The 21,692-nt window shown below is 35.9% G+C and overlaps 1 protein-coding gene and 1 non-coding gene across 2 annotated transcripts; one reads left to right on the top strand and one right to left on the bottom strand.

The window, feature by feature from the left end:
• Positions 1–1,907: 1,907 nt before the first annotated feature.
• Positions 1,908–16,420, bottom strand: LOC113777604 (cleft lip and palate transmembrane protein 1 homolog). The gene is made up of 12 exons (XM_027322752.1): positions 16,005–16,420; positions 12,637–12,783; positions 12,310–12,424; positions 12,112–12,206; positions 9,939–10,042; positions 9,283–9,320; positions 7,720–7,955; positions 6,638–6,731; positions 6,353–6,543; positions 5,053–5,272; positions 3,584–3,751; positions 1,908–2,245 (listed from the first exon to the last, which is right to left on the bottom strand). The coding sequence occupies exons 1-12, from the start codon at positions 16,221–16,223 to the stop codon at positions 2,094–2,096; spliced, it is 1,779 nt and encodes a 592-aa protein (XP_027178553.1). The 5' UTR covers positions 16,224–16,420; the 3' UTR covers positions 1,908–2,093.
• A 664-nt stretch (positions 16,421–17,084) lies between these two features.
• LOC113778949 lies at positions 17,085–17,191 on the top strand. Its single transcript, XR_003469412.1, has one exon. It is a non-coding gene; the product is annotated as a small nucleolar RNA R71 (small nucleolar RNA).
• Positions 17,192–21,692: the final 4,501 nt, after the last annotated feature.

Below are 21,692 nucleotides of genomic sequence, written 5' to 3'. Positions count from 1 at the left end.
TCCAGTTTGAAAACCACTGAAGACCACATGAGTAGGCTTTGTTCTGAAAAGAATAAGCTTTAGTCACCAAAAAAATACAATCAAGATTGACTCTTCAAATGCTAAATGCATCAAATGAGACATCCGTAAGTATGTCTAGCTATATCTTTCCACTGAACTTAATTAATATGTTTAAGTACACAAGGATTGATAGAAATTTCCAATTGATAGCATGATAAGAAGTAAACAGCAGAAGCTAACATAACAGGTTTACCTAATAAAATAGATGAAGGAAGCAACTTTTCTTCTGTTCATCCTTGTATTGAGTAAATTTACAAGTACTTCCATTTAGAAATGTATTAAAGAAAGAACTCTCACTTTAGCAAAAGTTTGAATAATCTAAAACATGTGATTGGGTTAAAATATTACGGATACCATCCCATTTTACTGGACCTCCATTTGAAGTACGCATTTCTCCAAGTTACGTGTATATACGTGCAGTAACTCTCACTCCAAGTCCCAGGACAAAACATTCTTGAAAGTCTTACTACTGTTAACTGCTCTGCTGGGCATGAAGTTGGAGAAATATTTCTGTTTCTACTATGCAATGCAGTAGTAATAACCGCTAAGTAGTAATATACTCCCGCCGTTCACCTTAAAACGTCCAAGAAACATGGAGTAATAAAGAATGCAGCACTCCAGTGGAGCATGATTGGCTGGCAACTAGTAGCTATAAATAACACTAGCTAGTTGCTGTATGGTTGCATCTCTGCTAATTAATTTCTGGGTTGCTGCTATAGTAATAGAATAGAATACCCTCTGCCTGCCTGCCTGCCCGCCCGCCCCTGGGCATTAAATTAAACAACCACAACACCCACCTACACAATAAAAGAAATCTTGGAAAAAAAGAAAGAAAGTGTAGATCAATATTTCTGGTGATTGCTAATAAATTCACATTTACCATTAGCTAGCTTCAGCGAAAGCACAACATGATGATATTCATGTGATGACCATCTGGCTATTCCAAAATACAACTACAAAAGCACACCACCTGCCTAGGAGTACGACTCACCCCAGAGTCCCAGACTGACTAAGCAGCTGATGATGCACGTGATTAAAACCCACCCCCAAATCGTTCTTTACTCCAGAGATCACAGAATTTAAGTCAAATTACTTAAGGGACCAGCCAAATTACTTAAGGATAACATCTTACCTGCTGCACGACTGCACCTGCTTCAAGATCCAAGGATTCCAAGCTCCCGGTCACCGCAGTGCCGCACGCCTGCACCGACTGCACAATCCAAATGGGTAGAGTAGCAACAACGAAATGAAACGGCTGGAGCTGGACGGCCGGAGCTAGTAACCCAAATTGGTTTGATTTGAAATTGGAATTAGGGATTGAGGTGAGGAATGGGGATTAAGGAATAGGTAATTAGGGACAGCCGTGCACTGAGGTGAGGAAGAAGAAAGAAGACGGCGTTTTGGACAGAGATTGAATTGAAGCTCTCAACGGCTTGACCTAATTAGAGTTTGATATTTTGACATGTGAAATTTTTTTTTTTTTTAGGAATTATCTGGAAAGACAAGAATACCCCAATTATATTTTGAATTTTAATAGGTAAAACATGTAATTAAGTTTACAACTATATATATCTAAGTAATTTTACAAATATAAAATTATATATATTTAAATATACCTTAAGCTCGAAAAGCTCGCGAACCTATCGAATATAGCATTTTTAGGCTCAAATTCGATTCGTGGAAATATTCGAATAGTTCGAGATCGACTCGAGATCGATTTTACCAAGCTCGAGCCGATCTTTTGCTCAAACTGCTCGCGAACTATTCGCGAGTAGCTCGATTCGTTGACACCCCTAGTCTAGACGAGAGGAGGAATCAGTCGTATCAAAATTAAAGATAACTACTGGTGACTGGTGAGGACTCAAAGCAACGTTTCTCCCAAAAATTTGAGGAAAGGACAACCACCAGAATTTATACCTCAAAGAACATAATCCCAACAAACTAATTATGGGAGTCAAATAATTCCACTGCATAAATTTTACAGCTCTTGATGCCAGACTAAAGCAAAGCATGAACTAAAATCTAAAACTAGCTTAGTTAATTTTTTTGTCATCTTCCTCTGCTGTTGTATCCTTGTTTCCAGATCTCTGATCTTCTTCTTCCCCAGCAAAACCAAACTCATTTACACGCTTCTTGTCCACGGGATATATCCATCTTTGGTATACATATATCAAAAATATGACATCTGCAGGGAAAAACAGTAACACTTTAGAAAACAAGAAGAAAATGACAAACAGAAAGATACGAGTTTAACATGAATTTCACCTAAATGCAGAATGTCATTAGAGAAAAAACATATAAAGATTGAATCCTTCATTTCAGAAAAGGGCTCTTGTAAACACCTTTTCTTTTGAGTAAAAATAGAAGGCAAAAGATTCTCTCAGAAGTTGGATCCGTACAGTCAATCCCATTGTTGTCCCATAATTGAACAAGTCACGGCCAAAGCATATTTGATAAAATTCAGAGCATGCACATTTAGTTAATAAGCAACGGCGAAAGCATATTTGATTAAATCCTACTTTTGGGAAAGGGCTCTTGTAAACACCTCTTCTTTGGAGTAAAAATTAGAAGGCAAAAGATTATCTTAGAAGTTGGATCTCTACAGTCAGCCCCATTGTTGTCTCGTTAACATTCTGTATCGCAAAAACTTTATCTGAAAGGTCTACGGTTTAGTGTAGAAATGAGCTATTCCTTCATTTTATTGTTATAATCTGAATGATAGCTTCTCTTTAACAAAATATAAATGAAAACTCGAACACAAATGATGGAAGCTAATACACAGACTGATGACTTTACTCAAATCTTTTAATCCCACATGATGTTTTTTACAATCTTTTAATCCTTCTCGTTTCTGATAAGTTATTTCTTCAGCAATATCCCTATCTAAATATTTATGCGAGCCTGCATTTGCTTTTAGTGAGTTAAGACTTTATATTTCCTTGTTCACTAAAATTATATTAATACAAAAAGAACCTAACTCCAACAATGAATGAGCCAATCTTATGCTTCAACAATGAATGAACCTAAAAATCACATCAGCAACAATTTAATAAGAAAGCAGCAATTTCAAGCAAAGCACTCAGCAGCACAGCATGCAAGTTGGAAACAAGGTTAAATTGGAACAAGTGCACCAAACTGCTTAATCCTTCTCAACTTTGGAGACAACAAAGCAAAGTTATGTCCAGAAAATTGCACTTTCCAATATATTTATGTCATATCTTGAGTTTAGATCCAAAATGGCAGTATACATTTTCATTCCAATTTGGAACACAACATAATGAAAATGAAGTAGTATTGACGTATGCAGCAAATAATAAGCCATAGATTATTGAAGAAAGTAATCAAATCTGTGTGGTGAAGAAGTATCATCCACATTTACCCAATGATAATAGATACTGCATGGAGCTCACTTGTTTTTGCAAACAGTGGTCTTAAAACCACAAGGCTGCTAACACCTCAGAAGGAGGGATTCAACTAGTTGCTAAGGATTAATTGAGGTGTACAAAAGTATCTAAAAACTTACCATCACGGAAAACAGAAAGACGATGTAGCCATGGCATTTTTATGACAAATGCAAAGAGATCATCAATGATCGTATTCAAGAACTTGTAAGTCATTTGCCTCCAAGGTAGATGAGCAACAGACTTCAACTTATAGTTGATAAACAACTGTGGGCACATCATAACAAAACCTGCATGGAGAAACATTACAGGGTAAGATGATATTATTGCAACGATTCCACGAAAAGGGCAAATTAATAGCTGATCTATCGCGTGACATACTCTGCTCGTGCAATCAAATAATTATCAAGATGGTTTCAAGGCATTGATAAATTCTTTCCAACATGTAGATTCAAAAAACGTATACGTCTCAGAAGATACTAGTATCGAGAAATCACTGTTTCTTTTCTTTCATTCGATTGTATTTTCCAAATTACCCTATTGTAGATGGTCTAGATGAAAAACTATACAACACTAAGAAGCTATTTCAGAAAAATTTAAACAAGAGGGAAATAACCAGATGAATTGAGCCAATATCAAATTTTGCTACATCCTTCAAAGCAAACATGATCAGACTCTGGAGGATCTCTCTTAAGCAGAAATAAAGCAAAAGGTTATAGATGCTTGAAGCAGTTAAGCAGTATAATGGGGATAACACTATCTACATCAAGTGCAGAATGACCATCTGAATTGTTTTTACAGTCAAGTGCGGTTAGACAAGTTATTTAATGAGTTCGAAGATCGTGCAAAGTTAACTCTACCTATAAATCACCAAAGTCATACAGACTGTGGGCCCAAATAGTTAAGGCCCCTGAACAGAGAGCTAAAAGCACAAACTAGTTGCCTGGGAGGTCATTTTGGCAGTAAACATATATTAAAACATTCTGCAGAGAAAATGTTTCAGGAAATTTGAGAACATCCAAAATTGCATAATTGAGAGAAACTAGATTAGGCCCCCATCTGGCAAACAAAATACTGAGAAGGAAGAACTTAAAAATATGAAGATAAAGATACTTAAACACGACGACTCAAAATTTACACTCCATCTTTCCAGGTTTATCGGACACACAAGACCTTTTCCACATAGACCCAAAAATGACTTGCAACTACCAGATCAAGAACTTTTTGTTATCAAATCTCAAATTGCCTTTCATGGGAATAAAGTCCTAAAAAAGTTTAACTTCCATTTATGTTTCAATAAGAGGTATTTTTGAAATAATTTGCCAGATTTGACTTGTATCAACCATCTTAAAGTATGAGCTCAGTCAAAGTGACCGATAAAAATTTGACGAAGAGAATAATAGTAATTAATCTTCCAAGTCTATATTTCAAAGACTAAACTAGATGATTTCTAACCTCCCAAAACTAAACCTACCAGTGATTTCAGCTCATCTTCAATGAATAAAAATGCATTATCCCAAAGAAAGCAAGGGAGGAGAGGAGGTAGAGATACACAAATTCAAAATGCGAAATAGAGCGCAGCAGTGCTTACCAAACATGTAAACGCAACTTGTGAGGGATGAAAGAATCCAAGAATACCAGCTCTTGTGACGTTCATACATTAGAGAATAAACAGAAAAGCAGGCAACGAGGAAAAAGAGCACGTAGGACAAATACTTCATCGCCAAATCATCATACTCCTTAGTCTTGTTTTTAGCATAGGACTCACGGTCTCGGAACCTTAGCATAGGTATCTTACCAGATCTGTCAATCTGCACAGTACAAAGAAAAGTATGAGCAAGGCATAAGTTAAGATTCTCTGAAGGATCTACAATGAAGTGATAAAGATGCTCACAAGGGAAAAATCAAAGAGCTAGATAGTATTTACCCTGCATCTGAATTTTCTCTAATTCAATCATTATTACTCATGTTTGACTGTTATTCGGTTATAGTCATCTTTTCTCTGTAAGTTATTCAGTTTTGAAGCAATTAATTTGTTTGACAGGTTCCTTTATATTGACTTCAGCTCCAAAGAAAAAGATTAAAGTCACCACTAAATTACTAAATATGAGTGTAGATAGTTTCACAGGTAAGTTACCTAGACTGAAATTCTATTGAATTAATGTTCTTTCGCAAGGCATCAGTTGTTTAGGGTTTCATTTCTTGTAGCTTTTGAAAGTTTCTAGTCATAAAACAAAAAAATTAGATTTAAGTATGAGTTTTCAAAACTACACAATTTTTTTTATCTCAACAGCATCAAACCAAAGAATGGTTCAGATGGTCAGTTCTTTTATTCCCCTAGCCCTTGAAGTAAAAGGTCTCCTCTCTTCCTCTGCCTCTTATTTCTCCAGCATACCTATTCTTGTATTTTTCTATCCCCTTCTAATTCCCCAACAATATTTCCATCTTTACCTCCAATAGTGTGATATTTGAAAAAAAAAAAAAAAGACTTCCAATGTAACATACAGGATGATAGAATATCTTGCTTTTGACTAGAAACTACAGATAATATACCTGAATTTACATAACACCACTCCTCAAAAGAAATTAATCTAATACATTTGTGAGGAGGTAAATGAATTCAAGTAACATCTAACAGCATTTACCTTGCTACTAAAATGAAATTTCAGTAATAGGAGCATGTTAGAACCATCTATAACAAGGAATAGTTAACATGGCTCAGCATTATGTTCCTATTATAACTTACACTCATGATAAGACACTTTTTTGAAACAGTTGAATTACAATGTTATGTACTGTAGTCAGCCAAAAATGCGATACCACTAACCTCATTCACAAAGCTCTGTCTTTGACATTTATTAGTAAACATTCCATAAAACCAGAAGTCATACCTCAATGTGCATTGCTTTCCCTATTTTCCAGAACTCAATGCAGCAACCAATACCAGAACTCGCAAGTATCATCCAAGAAGTGTCATTGTCAAGTAAGTACAGGAACACAATGAGTTGACAAACAAAGCTAACTACTACTGATTTTGCAGATAATCCTTCCATGGATTTATTCTTATTCCAAAACTGAATATCTGTGGAAAGAAACAGCATGGTTAATCCATAAGAATGTATAGTGACATTTAAAGTTGCAGCATTAAAATTAAAAGCCATAAATCAGGCTTTTACCATTCTTAAATGCCAGAAAGTCAAACACAGAGTGTAGTAGTGAGACGATCATGGTAACCACCAGAAGATAAGGATTTCCTTCCAAAAACACTCTCTGCCGAAAAACCAAATAAATTGCAAAAACATTCAGACTGCAAATAATGCATAATAACAGCAAGAAAAAAGAAGCAGGAAAAAAACTAAGTATTAGGAACAGTAGGACAAAGAAATATTTTCACCAAGTAACAACCTCCTATGCAAAAATACATCCATTAATCTTCTAAAGCTCCCTAATACTTAGTTCCAGCTTTCATTGTCCTTTCATTGTTTAACTGTTATTTCATTGTTTACACATAAAATTAGAAAGTAAAAGGACTAGGTAAGGAAGGTGGCACTGGCGAAGAAGACAAGTCGTGAGGGGCAAAATGCTTTAGACTACTTTTCAGGGAATCTTTTTTTTTTTGGGGGGGTTCTGCAAGGGGGGGGGGGGGGAGCTTTCAGGCACAGAGAGAGAGAGAGAGAGAGAGGGGGGTAAAACTTTTCATTCAATTTTTTGTCCTTTATTTGACTAATATGACCTTGGTTAACCAGGTATACACACAGGTTAACAGCGGAACTAACATTATCACCTGAAATTTAGACTTTTAAGGGTTCGTGGGTTATTTGAGACTAAGAACAATTGGATCCAAAACTCTATCAGGACAATAGTTAAGTGACCTCCTAGGTAGTTTATCCACAAACAATCACTCCTTGTTAGACCAATCAAATACCCAAAAGTTGTACAAAATACTTAATTTCTAGTACTAAATAGTTCAGCCACAAGGACTTAAAGAGAATTAGAAACTATAATTACAATTCTTGCTCTAAAGCATGCGTGGACATCAAATAAGTTAATCTGAAACTAGATGTATCTTCTCATTAGTAAATTCCTTTGACTTCCTGGTCAAATCTGCTAGAGTTATGTGAATGTCAAACATATGCTACAATGAAAGCATGCTTTTTAGCCAAAGTACTACATATCATTTTGCTACAAGCCTACAAACATTTCCCTCACTTCCATTTGTCAATTAGAGAAACTTATGCAAAGGAAAGCAAAATCATACCTTAAGTTCATCAGCCTCGCCTTCAAGCATGCTTCCATAATTACGATGAATTTGGAATGATTGATCAATCTGCAAGAATAGTTGCCATTTTGTCGTACTAATGGGACCCACTTCCAGATGAAGTGGCAACTCAGTAACTGTCTCATTGATTGCAATTAATTTGTCTCTGAGCAACCAAAATTCATTGAAGAATACAGTTGGATAATAGTTTCCTGTAGTAGGCTCAATATTCAAGTCTGAGAAATCAAGTTAAGGATCCAAATGTTGCAAAGGTACTTTCTAGAATAAACTTAAGAAAAAAGTTTCCATTAAAACTGAACCACAAAGCATAATGTTCATGAAGAAATTAGGGAAAATGCAACTTCCCGAAGCGATAATCCTGGCTTAGTATTGTGAGCAGATCTCAGACTAATCCATACTTAGGAAAAACATGAACGCCAGTGAAATAGTTATCAGCAGATGCAGGGACACTTATGGTGTAAGGTTGAACTTAGAAATCTAGCAAAATATCGCAGAATGAAAAGAATTCTGGAGTTAATACTGATAAAAGATTACAAAAAACAAATGATTTCTTGGGCTTTAGCCGCTAACAAGTTGGTTCACCAAATAACTTAACCAAATAGAAAGCTTGAAATGCAGTTTTGGAACAATAGAACTATGAATCTATGATGGCACAGCTAAATCATTTGCAAACGATGGCATAGTCCAAATTTATGTTTATTTACCACCTAATATCAAGTTTAAGTTCCCAGAAGAACAACACAAACAACGAACAAGACAAAAACTAGCAACCACTTGATCATGAGCATGCACCAAGAACTTCGATTGGTGAAAAGGATGTATTAGCATGTATAGAGCTACCACCATGTATCACGAATAATCATCGGTTTGCATACTACTAACTCAGCAAACAAAATGTTCATGCTGCTCATAAAATTTCATCCATAGAAATTAAGCATCCAAAACTCAAATTGGCCACCTTTGACCAGGGGACTTCTAGCCTTTGTAACCATACCCGTTCACCTCACTAAAAATGGGACATTTTTCATTTCAGATCTGGATGGCAACATCCACAGAATGACACAACTAGCATTACCCAAAAAAAAAAAAAAATTCAATCTTGTTCCTGTAAGCTAAAACAGATATGAGGTTCATCAAGTACCTAACTGATACCTTATTGTGAGATGTAATCCTCAAGAAAAGACGAAGCACAAACCAGTAAAATTAATGAATCCACATTCTATTAAGTGTTTGGCAATTCTTTAGAACAATTTCCTTTGTCTTGGCAAAAGCTGTATCAGAGGGTAAAGAAGCCATTAATCAACAACTTCCTAGCCCTCTTCAACATTATAATACCAATCACCATAAAACAACATTTTCCAGGATGAAAGCAGTTTGTGTTAGCAGAATATGTAAACTTTCGTAATTTATCAGTACCTAGCTGACAAAGGAATCATACACGCAAAGGAATAGGAGGTTCAGCAACAACCAAATTCCAAAGGCAACGATTAAAGTTAAGCCAAGTAATACACCACATCATAGGACAGCAGTATTCAAGGATACAGGGAGCAATATTAGGTGGAACTGCATTCTGCTGGTATCTGTAGAAAGACAAATTGATGCATTCAGAAAATGGAAAGAAACTGTATTAGAAGAGGTAAGAACAGAAAACTAAGATAATAAAAAGAAATCAAACAGATTAGTTGGGCCAGAAAAAGCACAAGCTATGAGCAGCTCAATTGTTAACTACAAGAAATGTCTAAACAGACCCTAAATCGTATTTCAAACTTTCATTTTTCCACTAGAATGTTGAGTAGGAATAATTCAAACTTTTGATGGTGCAAAAAAAATGGAATGTCTTAGCAAGAAAATATATATATATATATACATATATATAAATATATCTGCAACTGTAGAAAAACTCAACATCTGATAGTTCTTAAAAGTGCAAGCTTACTTACATGCTTGAATACTAAGATATGTATGTATATACAGATACAGGGGATCCCCCTTTATATGATATAAAAATAGAGAAGTGTGGATACTTATCCAATTCATCTCATTCTTACGGTACATAAGTATGCTTATTGGATACACTTCGCTTCATTTATCTCAAATTTGTTAAACAAAAAAAGGACAAAAAAATAGAACAAAAATGGCATGTTCCTAATCCTAAATTTCATCACTTGAAAGATACAAAAATTGACATCGAAGCAAACCTCGTGAAATCATCAACCAAATTGATTGTAATATTTGGCTTCCAATATGAAATCCATTCAGTAGGTTCGTCATCTTTCAAATCTACCTGATCATCTTCAACTACCTAAAAGAACAATTTCAAGTTTTCATTCCACTAAAAAACCTCTAACGAAAATGCATAGGTAAAACAATGCACATCAATTGCAGACATCAGGGACATGGCTTTCAAGAAATCTCAGACTATTAAATATGAACCATGTCAAAATGTAATGAAGACATCTTATGTTGTAAAGGAGCTTTTGAACTGCATAAGCAAACTGGAAGCTTGTACACTAAAAGGACGGGTTAAAAAGTAGCTTAGTCCTAATGCTAGGCATCCAAATTTGTCGGCTAATTCCTTAGATTAGGAAAAAAAAGGTCGGTCAATTGTTGCTCTGACAAACTTGTGTTGCTCTACTATACCTTCCGTGCTTGTGCTAACGAAGCACGGCAGGATAAGCAATTTTTTTTTTTTAAAGGCAAAGGCTGCCGTGCTTACTAAGCACAGAGGTCAACCATTCTATTTCAAATAATACATACTAACTGTAAATCAAGTGGGAGACATAGTCATGTTCAATTACTTCAAATTTTATTCCATTATACACTAGCTTGAATTATTGTGTGTTACAAAATTGAAAAATTATCATAACCATAGGTTAAAATTTACCTAATAGTATTAAACAATTAATACTTTACAGTGTTACCTAATGGTAAAAATTAAAATTAGTTCGAATTAGGGATAATTTCAAAAGCCTCCCTCAAGATTTCTGACAATTTCAAGTAGTACCCCTTAGATTTTTAATATTACACTTACCTCTCTTGGTCTTATACAATGACCATAATAATCTTAATATATCAATATTTTCCATACAATTAAATAAACCGCTCCTAATCTTGTGCATATCAACACATTTCACACAATTAAATGAAAACAAAAACAAAGTTCACCCATGGAGCAATTATGTCGTAACACAATTTTAAGTATATCACAAATTAATTTTAGTTTTATTTGAAGGATCTAGAGATGAATAGAATAAGATTTGAGCTGAAAGTTTACGAAGGGTGGGGCTGATGTTGGTATTCTAATATTTGAGAGATGGGACGTTATATTAATACAGTTGGTGAAATAGTATTATTTCAAATAATATTAACTTATTGTACATCAAGTGGGAGAGACAAGCAAAAATGTCTTGTTAATGTGATTATAAAAATTTATAATTAGAACACAAAAATAATCGAGAATATCACTGATTATTTAAAATTAAAACTTATAATCAGTTAAAATAATCAATCAAGAATAAGTTGATCAAGAACAAGGCATTTGTAGTATGTTTTTCTTGATTTTGGAATGGATTTATGGAATTGATTTTGCATACTAAAATTAAAAAAAAGAAAAGAATCTAGGTGATTAAATAAGGAGATGGAGCTGATCTTTCTATCTCTATCCATCTACGAGGATGGTCCATCCGTCTAGAAGGTCTAGCTCGTACATTGGAGTGGTATCCATCTAAAGAAAAAATGGTTGGCTGCCGCGCTTAAATAAGGAGATGGAGCTGATCTTTCTATCTCTATCCATCTACGAGGATGGTCCATCCGTCTAGAAGGTCTAGCTCGTACATTGGAGTGGTATCCATCTAAAGAAAAAATGGTTGGCTGCCGCGCTTAGTAGGCACGGCAACCTTTTGTGGCTAATTATTGGCTGTCGTGCTGACTAAGCATGGCAGCATTTGCCCTTTTTTAAAAAAAAAAAATTGCTTACCCTGCCGTGCTTCGTCAGCACGGCAGGTATAGTATAGGAACACAAGTTTGTCAGAGCAACAATTGACTCAGCACGACAGCATTTGCCCTTTTTAAAAAAAAAAAAATTGCTTACCCTGCCGTGCTTCGTCAGCACGGCAGGTATAGTATAGGAACACAAGTTTGTCAGAGCAACAATTGACTCAGCACGACAGCATTTGCCCTTTTAAAAAAAAAAAAATTGCTTACCCTGCCGTGCTTCGTCAGCACGGCAGGTATAGTATAGGAACACAAGTTTGTCAGAGCAACAATTGACTGACTTTTTTTTTCTGCCTATAATCTAAGGAATTAGCCAAATTTGTCATGATAGATAAAAGGCACAGAGATAAGAGAAATTCAGGAACCAGAAAATATTGCCTTAGCCTGTGTTTCAGCCACATCTGAGTCTTTGGAGTTCCCTAACAGACTCTTCTTCTTGTTTGCCTTTGACTTCGGCAGATATGTCACAACAGCTACATCCAGATAAAGAACACATCACAAGTCATTTCTCATTCAATTTAACTTTCTTGCTACTTTATAAGCAACGCAAACGTGCAGCAAACAAAAATATCTCACAATATGTGTGCCCAAAGGCTGCAGATGGTTGATACTCAGGGTCATTGGGATCTGGTGGAAAACCAGAATGAGCAAAAAACACATGAGCATAAAGACTTCCATTGTGCTTCAAGGCCTGGACAAAAAGACTAAAATTAACACCATATATGTTAAATCAATACCATAAAAGAATCAGTCCTGTTCTAAAGATTCTATTTAGCTCATACATAAATCTGTACACACACAGATGAAGGAAAAATGTGACCAAATCCACAATAAATTCTCTATCACCAATATCTTCTCTGAGCATAAAAGAAATATTATGCTTACTGCATTTCAATTAAATACCTCGGTTGGATAGTATTTCAATGAAAGTCGCCTGGTACTCTCTGGTCCCCAAACTGCATAAGGTATATTGGTCTCATGCCAAACTAGTGCACTTTCACTACTGAAGTCATTAAACTTTTCTTGCTCAGAAAGATAAAACCACATATCCTAGAAAAAAGAAGATTTCGTATCAGTATTGACAGACAAGGTGAAAGTCATCTTTAAATGAGGCAAACAATATGTATGACACCACAAGCCCAGAACAAAATTAAGATTAATATATATATATATATATATATATATATATATAGTCCATAATGAACCTCTCCAGAGTTACAGAGAATTAACTATTCCTTTCAACAAGTTCTAACAGTGAAGATAAATAAAAGTGTTCATTACAAAAAGGGAATCACAGAAACCCATCTCCTATAAGTTGACAGTTTACCATTAAAGCCCAATTCTAACTGATTAACATTTCATATTTCAAGCTCCATTTCAGAGAGCATGCACAGGCTTCATTGCATGTCATATCAATCTTACTGAGCTCCATCTACAATTGAAGCTAAATAAGAACTATAGGAACCAAGCACCATCCTTTTGTCTTAAAGATCCTGAAAGAAGAAGTGTTCATACAGAGCAAAGTGTACACCTTCTTACACTCTACAAACTAGCAAGTGCAAGAAAGCACTGAAACCATGGCAAGTCAAAATGTCAACTTTCTAGGGATCAAGTCAGGAATTTGGCCTTCTTACTAATAAAGTCATCAATTAAAATGGACAAGTATTGCCAAAAAAAAGTTCTCCAACCAATATATGGAGCTGGTCAGAATTTAAAGCATAAGTAATCATAATGAAGCAGAGAGACACCTAGTTTACGTTTCCTGAGAACACAATTAGTATTCAAGATTATTGTTGCCTATTTATTGTAAATCATCCGTTGCCCCGCATCACCTGATTTCAACTTAATTATGTCTAGGGATATTTACAAAGAATCTCTTTGAATATTGTGAAAATACAATTTTCCATCCCGAAGTCTTTTAAGTTACATTACCCCTCAAGCTACATACCGACATACAAAGAGAGGGAGACAATTGAACCTCAAAAAAAAAAAACTACAATATTGTGAAGACTTGTTCATCTTACAATGGTAGTGGTAGTGAATGATAATTTAAAGCACTCAAGGGGACCTTTATAATCAGAATAGAGCTCAAGGTACATCGTATCACTTAAGGTAACATAATCATTAATATTGTTGAACATAATGATTACTATTGTTGCCTTAAGTGTCATGCGTTAATGCTTAGCCTTTGGTGTTATTACAATAGTTAGAAAGTTATAAACAAATCAAAAAGGGGCATGTGAGAAGGAAGAATTGGGGAGGAGGAATAAAGAGAAATTGAACACACGTTCTCAGATGAGGGAGAAAGGAAGAACTTGCTGGCATCCAATTCTAAGATCTTTCATATGTCTTATATCCCAATAAGAATACATGATTAGTGATTACATATTTATCCTCCCACAGTCCCAGTGGACATATGACACTATCCACTTTGGGATGTTTAAAAATTTTTGTCATCTTAACAAAGTCAAGGCTATATTTTTTCTTTCTTTCCAATATTATACCCCTTGTTTAGGTATTGATCGATAAATTCAACTTTTGAAATTTGAAGGAAAAGATTGGAAAGAAAAACATATAATCACAATTGAGTTGCTATACTTTAAAAGTTAGAAACCTGAAAAGCAATGAAAAATTCCAGGATGAAACTTTTTGTGGCACAAACAAAATTATAGGATAATTATTTATAGCATCAGTTGATGCACGTGTAATTAATGTCTGAAGTAAAACATTCTTCAGCTGCACTCTCCTCCCGTTCTCTACTTGTGTACAAGTTACAAAAGGGAATTTTAGCTTATAAGAATTCATTAATCATTTTCTACAGCTTCAAATTCAATCGTCAAAGTATAGGAATCCTTTCGACCATGCAAAAGATCACTCTTGCATTCTGATCAGATTTTCTTTTTCAGGGTACCTAAGAAATTTATTGACACCAAAAGAAGATACAATCTACAAGTGCAAACCCCGGGAAACACAAACACCATAAACCAGTACCCAGCTTTTTTCACTGGAAATGGTACTTGAAGCATTTTACTCAAATCTTTTACCCTCACACAAGCAAAGAACCTCATAATCTCAATTTTCCATCACTCCCCGCAGTTAGATGCATGAACTTAAATCCCAAAGGAAGTAACTTTTACTTCATCTATAAGCAATCAAACAAGCCATCCTATATCTGAAGCTTACTCAAAAGGCCATCATAGTTGACACTTGCAGCAAATGTAATACAAATACCTTCCTTACAACTAGACACACAAAGGCTAATAACTAATTGCTATGGTAAATTCTCTCCTAAAATGAATACAGATTGGAAGGTAATAGTCCAAAAGTGTTGGTTGGATGCTGGGTTATCAAATGTGTATTGATTTTTAAGTAGGAGTATTGGGGATGTTGGGTTGATCATGGCTCATTCACAGTTGCAGAGAGCTTCAACCCAAATGTGTATTGATTTTTAAGTAGGAGTATTGGGGATGTTGGGTTGATCATGGCTCATTCACAGTTGCAGAGAGCTTCAACCCAAATGTGTATTGATTTTTAAGTAGGAGTATTGGGGATGTTGGCTTGTTCATGGCTCATTCACAGTTGTAGAGACCTTGACGAAGAAAGAAAAGTTTGGGACATAAGAAGAAAAGGAATTTAGAGAAAAAAAAATAAATAAGGAAAGATGAAGAAAATTTGAAGCAGAGTCCCATTGAACATAGAACTAAATAAGTAAAACCCAATAGTAAAAATCCATTGTGATTGAGGAGCTTTTCATAGTTATTGTGACCATCACTAGGGAGTGCCAACCAAAAGTGTGGTAATGATCATCTACTATTAACTTCATTTTCAATAGAAACTTACATTAAGATAAGATAAATAAACAAATCAATACCAACCAAAACGTCATCAAAGTAGTCAGCTTTCCCAAAATTTCTTCTTGTCAGCAAGATTTGTTCACTAATCTAGCATTTTCCTATGAAAAATTATTCTCAGTACGAACTCCAAAATCTAAATCTGCGCTGGCAATCCATAAAAACCACCAAACAACTTAAGGTTGAATGTATCCGTCCGCGTAGCTTATAATACACCTAACCTTATTTTCGAGTTCTGCAAATACATCACAACTTTTCTACTAATTGAATTTATATTTCCATGCCCATCTATTTCACCATAAAACAGATAATTCAGTATCCAAACGAGATGATTAAAACAAATAAAAATAAAATCACGCACACTCGCATACATAAAAATATAAAAAAGTGAGGCTTGTTCGGAGATAAAAGGAGACGAACCAAGGGCTCTGCTTTATGGAAGAGATTGGAGATCTGAGAAGAAGGCTGATTAGGGTTAAGAGGCTTTTTTGGCGAGAAGAATTTCGACGCAAAGTACCAGAAAACGGCTACCCTTATAATCCCCGTTAACATCTGCCCCACGCCCTGCTGCTCTTGCTGCTGCCTTCCTCCACCTCTCGCAGCTCCGCCACCAGCGCCACCGTTCGCCGGCGGAGCCATCTTTTTTCTCCAACCGCCCTAATTAAATAAGGCTCTCCAATTTGACCCGTCGCCGGAGAAGATTAATTAGGGTAATGGTTGGAGCTAAAGAGGATTATCTGGGAAGAGGGTAGTATGTATGGTGCTGGCGACTGGCGAGTATAATTATGGCGTAAAATCGGAAATTTATGATGGCGATGAAATCGAAAAGCACAAGATATTTGTATTGTATTAACAAATAATTATTACGGAGTAAAAAAAGAATTTATATTTAAGTGAGTCGAGGTGGGCCCCAGATATTGCGGTGGACTGGTGGGATGTGTCAAGGATATGCTACGCCAGATTGCATATTGGAAAGTGACGCGAATTTGAGAATTTTTCTTTCTTTCCTTAATTTCATTTGAACCCTCAGAACTGATTAAAATTATATAGAGCCTTGAAATAAAAGTCTCATTTCCCTCTCTCTGTACTGTATTTATTGGTGGAGCCACATGGCTCTGTGTGGACTCAAATGACCCTGCTTAATTTTATTAAAAAAACATGTGTATTGTATATTGATTTGACTGTTTGACCATAAAAAAAAATAGGGTCAAAAATTCAATAAAAAAAGAAGTTTAGCAGACAACAACATCTATTTAGATTTTGGTTGGGGGGACCCAAAGGGGTCAAAGGAGAAATTCGGAGGAATTGAACTACCATCGATCCAAATGGGTATTTATGTTGATGAAATATTTTCAGAACATTCTAGATTTATAATGCAGGCCAAGGTTCAAGTAGAGCCTTAAGACTCTCTTGGTGGCTGACTACTCTTAGAGTAGTTGGTTGATTTTGGTTGGATAGTTGAATCTATTATAGAAAATTTGAATTACCAACCAATTGGGGAGACTATGGTGGGGACATCTTCTTTGAAGATTCCTAAATCTCTCCCAAGTTTCATATAAAGACTTGCTTTCATATTAAGTAAAACTTGTGATATCCATACAAAGTATAGTCATTTTTTCGGGAGGAAAATATTTATTCAAGAATGCTTTTGTCAACTTACCCTAATAAATGAAAGTACTAAGTGGATAGAAATTAAACCATACTTTTGCTTGATTACAAAGTGAAAAAGGAAATAACCTTAACTTAATTGCATCATCACTTACTCAATTTATTTTGATTGTACCACATAAGTCCATGAAATTAAATAGATGAGTATTAGGATCCTCCATTGCATTTCCTCCAAATTGACTTTGTGACCTTGGATGAGTAACAGCTTGATTTCAAAGTTTGTATTAATTGTTGGCCTTACAATGTTAGTTTGTGCTCCCAATTTATTTGACATGGCATAATCCCTCAAAAGTCTTGTGACCTTTGTTCCTCCATTTCTATAGAAGTTTTACCTATACTTTCCATCTTAATTGCTCTTGTTGCCCATGTCTTCTTCTTCTTCTCGCTGTTTTAATTCTTGAAGGAAGGGATGGGTACGGGTCTGATACCCGCCCCGAACGGCAAGTGGTTGACCCGACCCTAACTTATCGGATCACTATTTTTTTGACCCTAATGCGCTTCGTTTGTCTCCGGGTACCCAAGACTCAGGTACCTAAAAAAAGGGGCAGGTCATAGGGTACCAAATGCAAAAGTAAAAGCTGGCCAAGCAAGCAAAGTATGTCGACCAAGCAAAGTATGGCCAAGCAAGCAGATTAACATTATTTTTCAAGCACAACAAATTTTCAAGAAAAGCTACAATCCCGCCACTATTTTATGTGACGCCCCACCTCACCCTAAGGCAAACCAAAGGGTTCGGCGGACCTCCTACCCAATTCTCACCAGGACTTACTATAGTTCTGAAATAAATTACAATGTAAATATCAAATATTACATCAAATACTCCACGAATTTACATACCACAAGTGAATCGAAATTCAAAATATACATGAGATATTCCATCCAGTCACACTAATAAGTTAATACAAGTGCTTCCTTTACCTCGAGCCCTGTGGAGAGGAAATAAATATTTTGGGGTGAGTTAGAAGCTCAGCGAGTGTCCAGTAAAAATCAATAATCAAATAAGTTTCATAATAGTGCATTTAGATGATGTCATGAATTAGTGATCAAATGTAAGTTTATTGCTCTTGTGAGCCAGTGAAATTATTGTACTTAAACATCCAACGCTCAAATAGATCAAGTAACAGTCAAGCAATATAAGGGAGCCATCGGTGCTCCAACATTCAAGGCAAGTCAAGTGTCATTAAGGTGGAGACGTTGGTGTTAAGCACAAGACTTCCAAACACTCATTTGAGCCAAATCATTGCATGACACACACGCAAGCACACATGATATGCAATCGAGCAAACAGTGCAAGAAATAGTTCGAAAAGTAACTTTGGAAACAATTTTGGAATCACTCACTAACTACAGCTCATGATTCTCATCCATTATAGATAGTTTTCTTGCTCAATTCCAATCCCTAGATCACAAATATCATGTCAAGCAAAGGAAATTCTAAAATCATCAAGTTCCTCTCACTTTTTGGCATTTTAATCACAACTGAAGCTACACTTATCGGATTGAGATGAATCTTATGGCGTTTCGAAGCTAAGACATAGCCTACATTTATTATAAAGATCTCCAAAGCCAAATCATACATTTTCATGGTCAAAAATGGAAATCTCAGAGAAAACAGAAAGTTGTCGGTTAAACAGGGCATTTGGGAAGTCAGGGGTGTGACAGCCCCACCTTCCCCTAAGGCGAACCAAAGGGGTTAGCGGACTGCCTGCCCAACTCTCGCCAGGACTAACGGTTCAGTTTAGAGCGATCTAATACGTTTCGAAACATACAAACGCGCGTAAACAAGTCAAAATCCCAAAATAAAAAAAAAAATCGGAGCCGGTCATGAATAGTAACCAACCCGTCAGAACCCAACCAAATATCAAGCAAACATTCACATCTTGAAATTTAGCATTTACAATCCAAAGTGGCATACAAAAGTATTCAAAAGTGGATACATGTATGGTTTGCCAAATCAAAAGAGAAACGGACCCAAAAGTTCATTTAGGGTTTCAATCAATGAGCTATACAAAAGATATATCCATCTAACTCAATTCGGCAACCAACTATCAAATCCAGTCCAAAAGTAGTTATTTTTGCTGTAAGGAAAACAAAAGGAATAGAGTGAGCTTACGCCCAGTGAGATAATACCACTCAAGCAACAAAGTTCACATAAGCATAACGTTTTTCATTCCAATTCATCAAAAGTAAGCAAAGGCACACATCAATAGTGGTGATAAAAGGATACGGCCGGCTCTCGAGAGCCCTTTTCCTCGTTTGCATTCTTGATCGGACCTCATTGACTCTCCGTCAATGTTAAAAGTAACCAACCGTAGGCTCCACTTTACTTCCATTCCTTCCACCCAACATACCCCTACCGGGCCCGAACTCCAAACACTTGCAATGTGGTATTACTCGAGTATACCGGAATCGAGAGTCTCTCATACTACAAGATTCCATATAACAGTCCCCAAGGCTCATTAATTGGCACGACCAAGCCCTCGCCGGCTCGATTCAATCAACTACCAATGGGGTTGAGCTCAATGATGACAATCATGGTCGTTGGATACTCGTCCAAATGACACCAAGTCAAGGACTTTCATTTCATGTAACATTCCAGTAACATGAGAAACAATGATATAAGGCATAAGAGTAGGAGTGATCAAGTACACCCTTACTTAAATCAATATCGAAGGTGCAATAAACATTCAACACAACCAGTTCAAATATCAAAGCCATAGAGTAACACACAAGTGAGTAGTACACTCACCAAGTTTGAAAATGATATTTCATGCACCTCCGTCAAAGGAGCGTCGTGAACCATCGTCACGCCCTAAAACATGCAAACAAGTACAATAAGACTCGATAACGAGTCATAAACTAATGCCAAATACTACCAAAATAAGGTTCCATAAGCATACATAAGCATTAGAGAAAACCAGAAAAATCCGGAAATGGAGTTAAGTGTTAACCCAAAAAAATAGTTTTTGACATCATTTTACGGTTTTGGCACCAACGGCACTACGATTATCGGATGAAGGTGCAAGATACACCGTTTTGAAGGTAAGAGATAGGGCTACAATGTTGAAGAAGGCAACTCTGTCCAGTTTCGAGTGTAACCAGGTCAAAAATGCAAGATACTACACTAGAACCGCAAAAACAGGTTCACAAACCGTATTCTGGTTCAAACATCATAAATCAGGCTACCTAAGTCCAAATCCAGTGATTCCAAAGCTATCCAAAAGCTAAGATACAAGGATACATTTCATCAGAAGACCTCAACAACCAATTCTGAAGCATTTCCAACTAAATTAACCAATTACAGACGCAATTATCAAATTCGGGTAAAACCAGGGCAGCAAGGGTAATTCCATCTTTTCTCAAGTTACACTACTCTGATTGACCTGAAATTTTACAAGCATCTCTAAAATATCATTCTATACAACTTTCATATTTTAACCCAAGGCCAATTCGGCCTCTAACTATGAGCTACAGTGCAGGGCAGAATGAAGAACATTGAAACCCTAACTTTCCAATTTTCTTTCCAAAACAGAAATTGCTTGCAATTAACCACTTTTTCCACCTTCTAGCTTCCTTAAATATCATTTCCAATCATCATACATGACCATATAATCATATTCATATGAAAACAAAAAAATCACCAATAATTATAAAACTTCACCAATTCAACCAAAAATCAAGATATAATCCATAAAATTGCATCTTATACCACCACCAATCATGAATTAAACATCATTAGAGGGAGGAGAGGGGTCATTCACTACTCACCTTTGTAATACAAGAGAGAGAGCAATTAATCACCTTAGCCTTCCAAACAACTCCACTAAACACCTCACAATCACTCACTTAAGGTTTTCTATGGAACAAAAACAAGAATAGATGGTTGAGTTAGTGGATTTGAGCAAGAGGGAATCAAGAAGTTGAAGAGGTTTTCTTTCTTTCTTCCTTGAGGTTGGCCGGCCACAAGAGCTTGGAAATGAAGCAAATTTTGGTAAGTTTTTAGTTTATTTAGTCAAATGGTAAAACATGGAATAGTACCCAATAGCCAAGTGACACTTGTCACTTTATTTAATGCATCTCTATTTTTTTGTTTCCTCTCACACCAATCCGAATAACAACCTCTAATTATCTCTTAACACCCGATAAATTAAATCCAGTATCCAAAACTTAACCTAACTGGCCGAATTTTTTCGAACTTTTCGCCCTAGTGGGTCCCACATCCGGTATACGCTCTTAATTTCTTAAAAACTATTCGATACTAGAAAAATCATTTAAAAACTATATCTGCTTCTTAAAAGTATCTAGAAATTTTCCTAATCACGAAAATGCAGAAAACAAGCCATTGAATATAATAAAACCTAGGAAATGGAAAAAAAAATTACGGGTTCTCACAAGGGGTATATTAGTCATTTCACAAGCTACAGTGATCCGATTGAGCTGA

Source organism: Coffea eugenioides, chromosome 7 (assembly GCF_003713205.1).
Source record: "Coffea eugenioides isolate CCC68of chromosome 7, Ceug_1.0, whole genome shotgun sequence".
Taxonomy (NCBI): Eukaryota; Viridiplantae; Streptophyta; class Magnoliopsida; order Gentianales; family Rubiaceae; genus Coffea; species Coffea eugenioides.
This window is presented reverse-complemented; position numbering and strand designations above follow the sequence as displayed.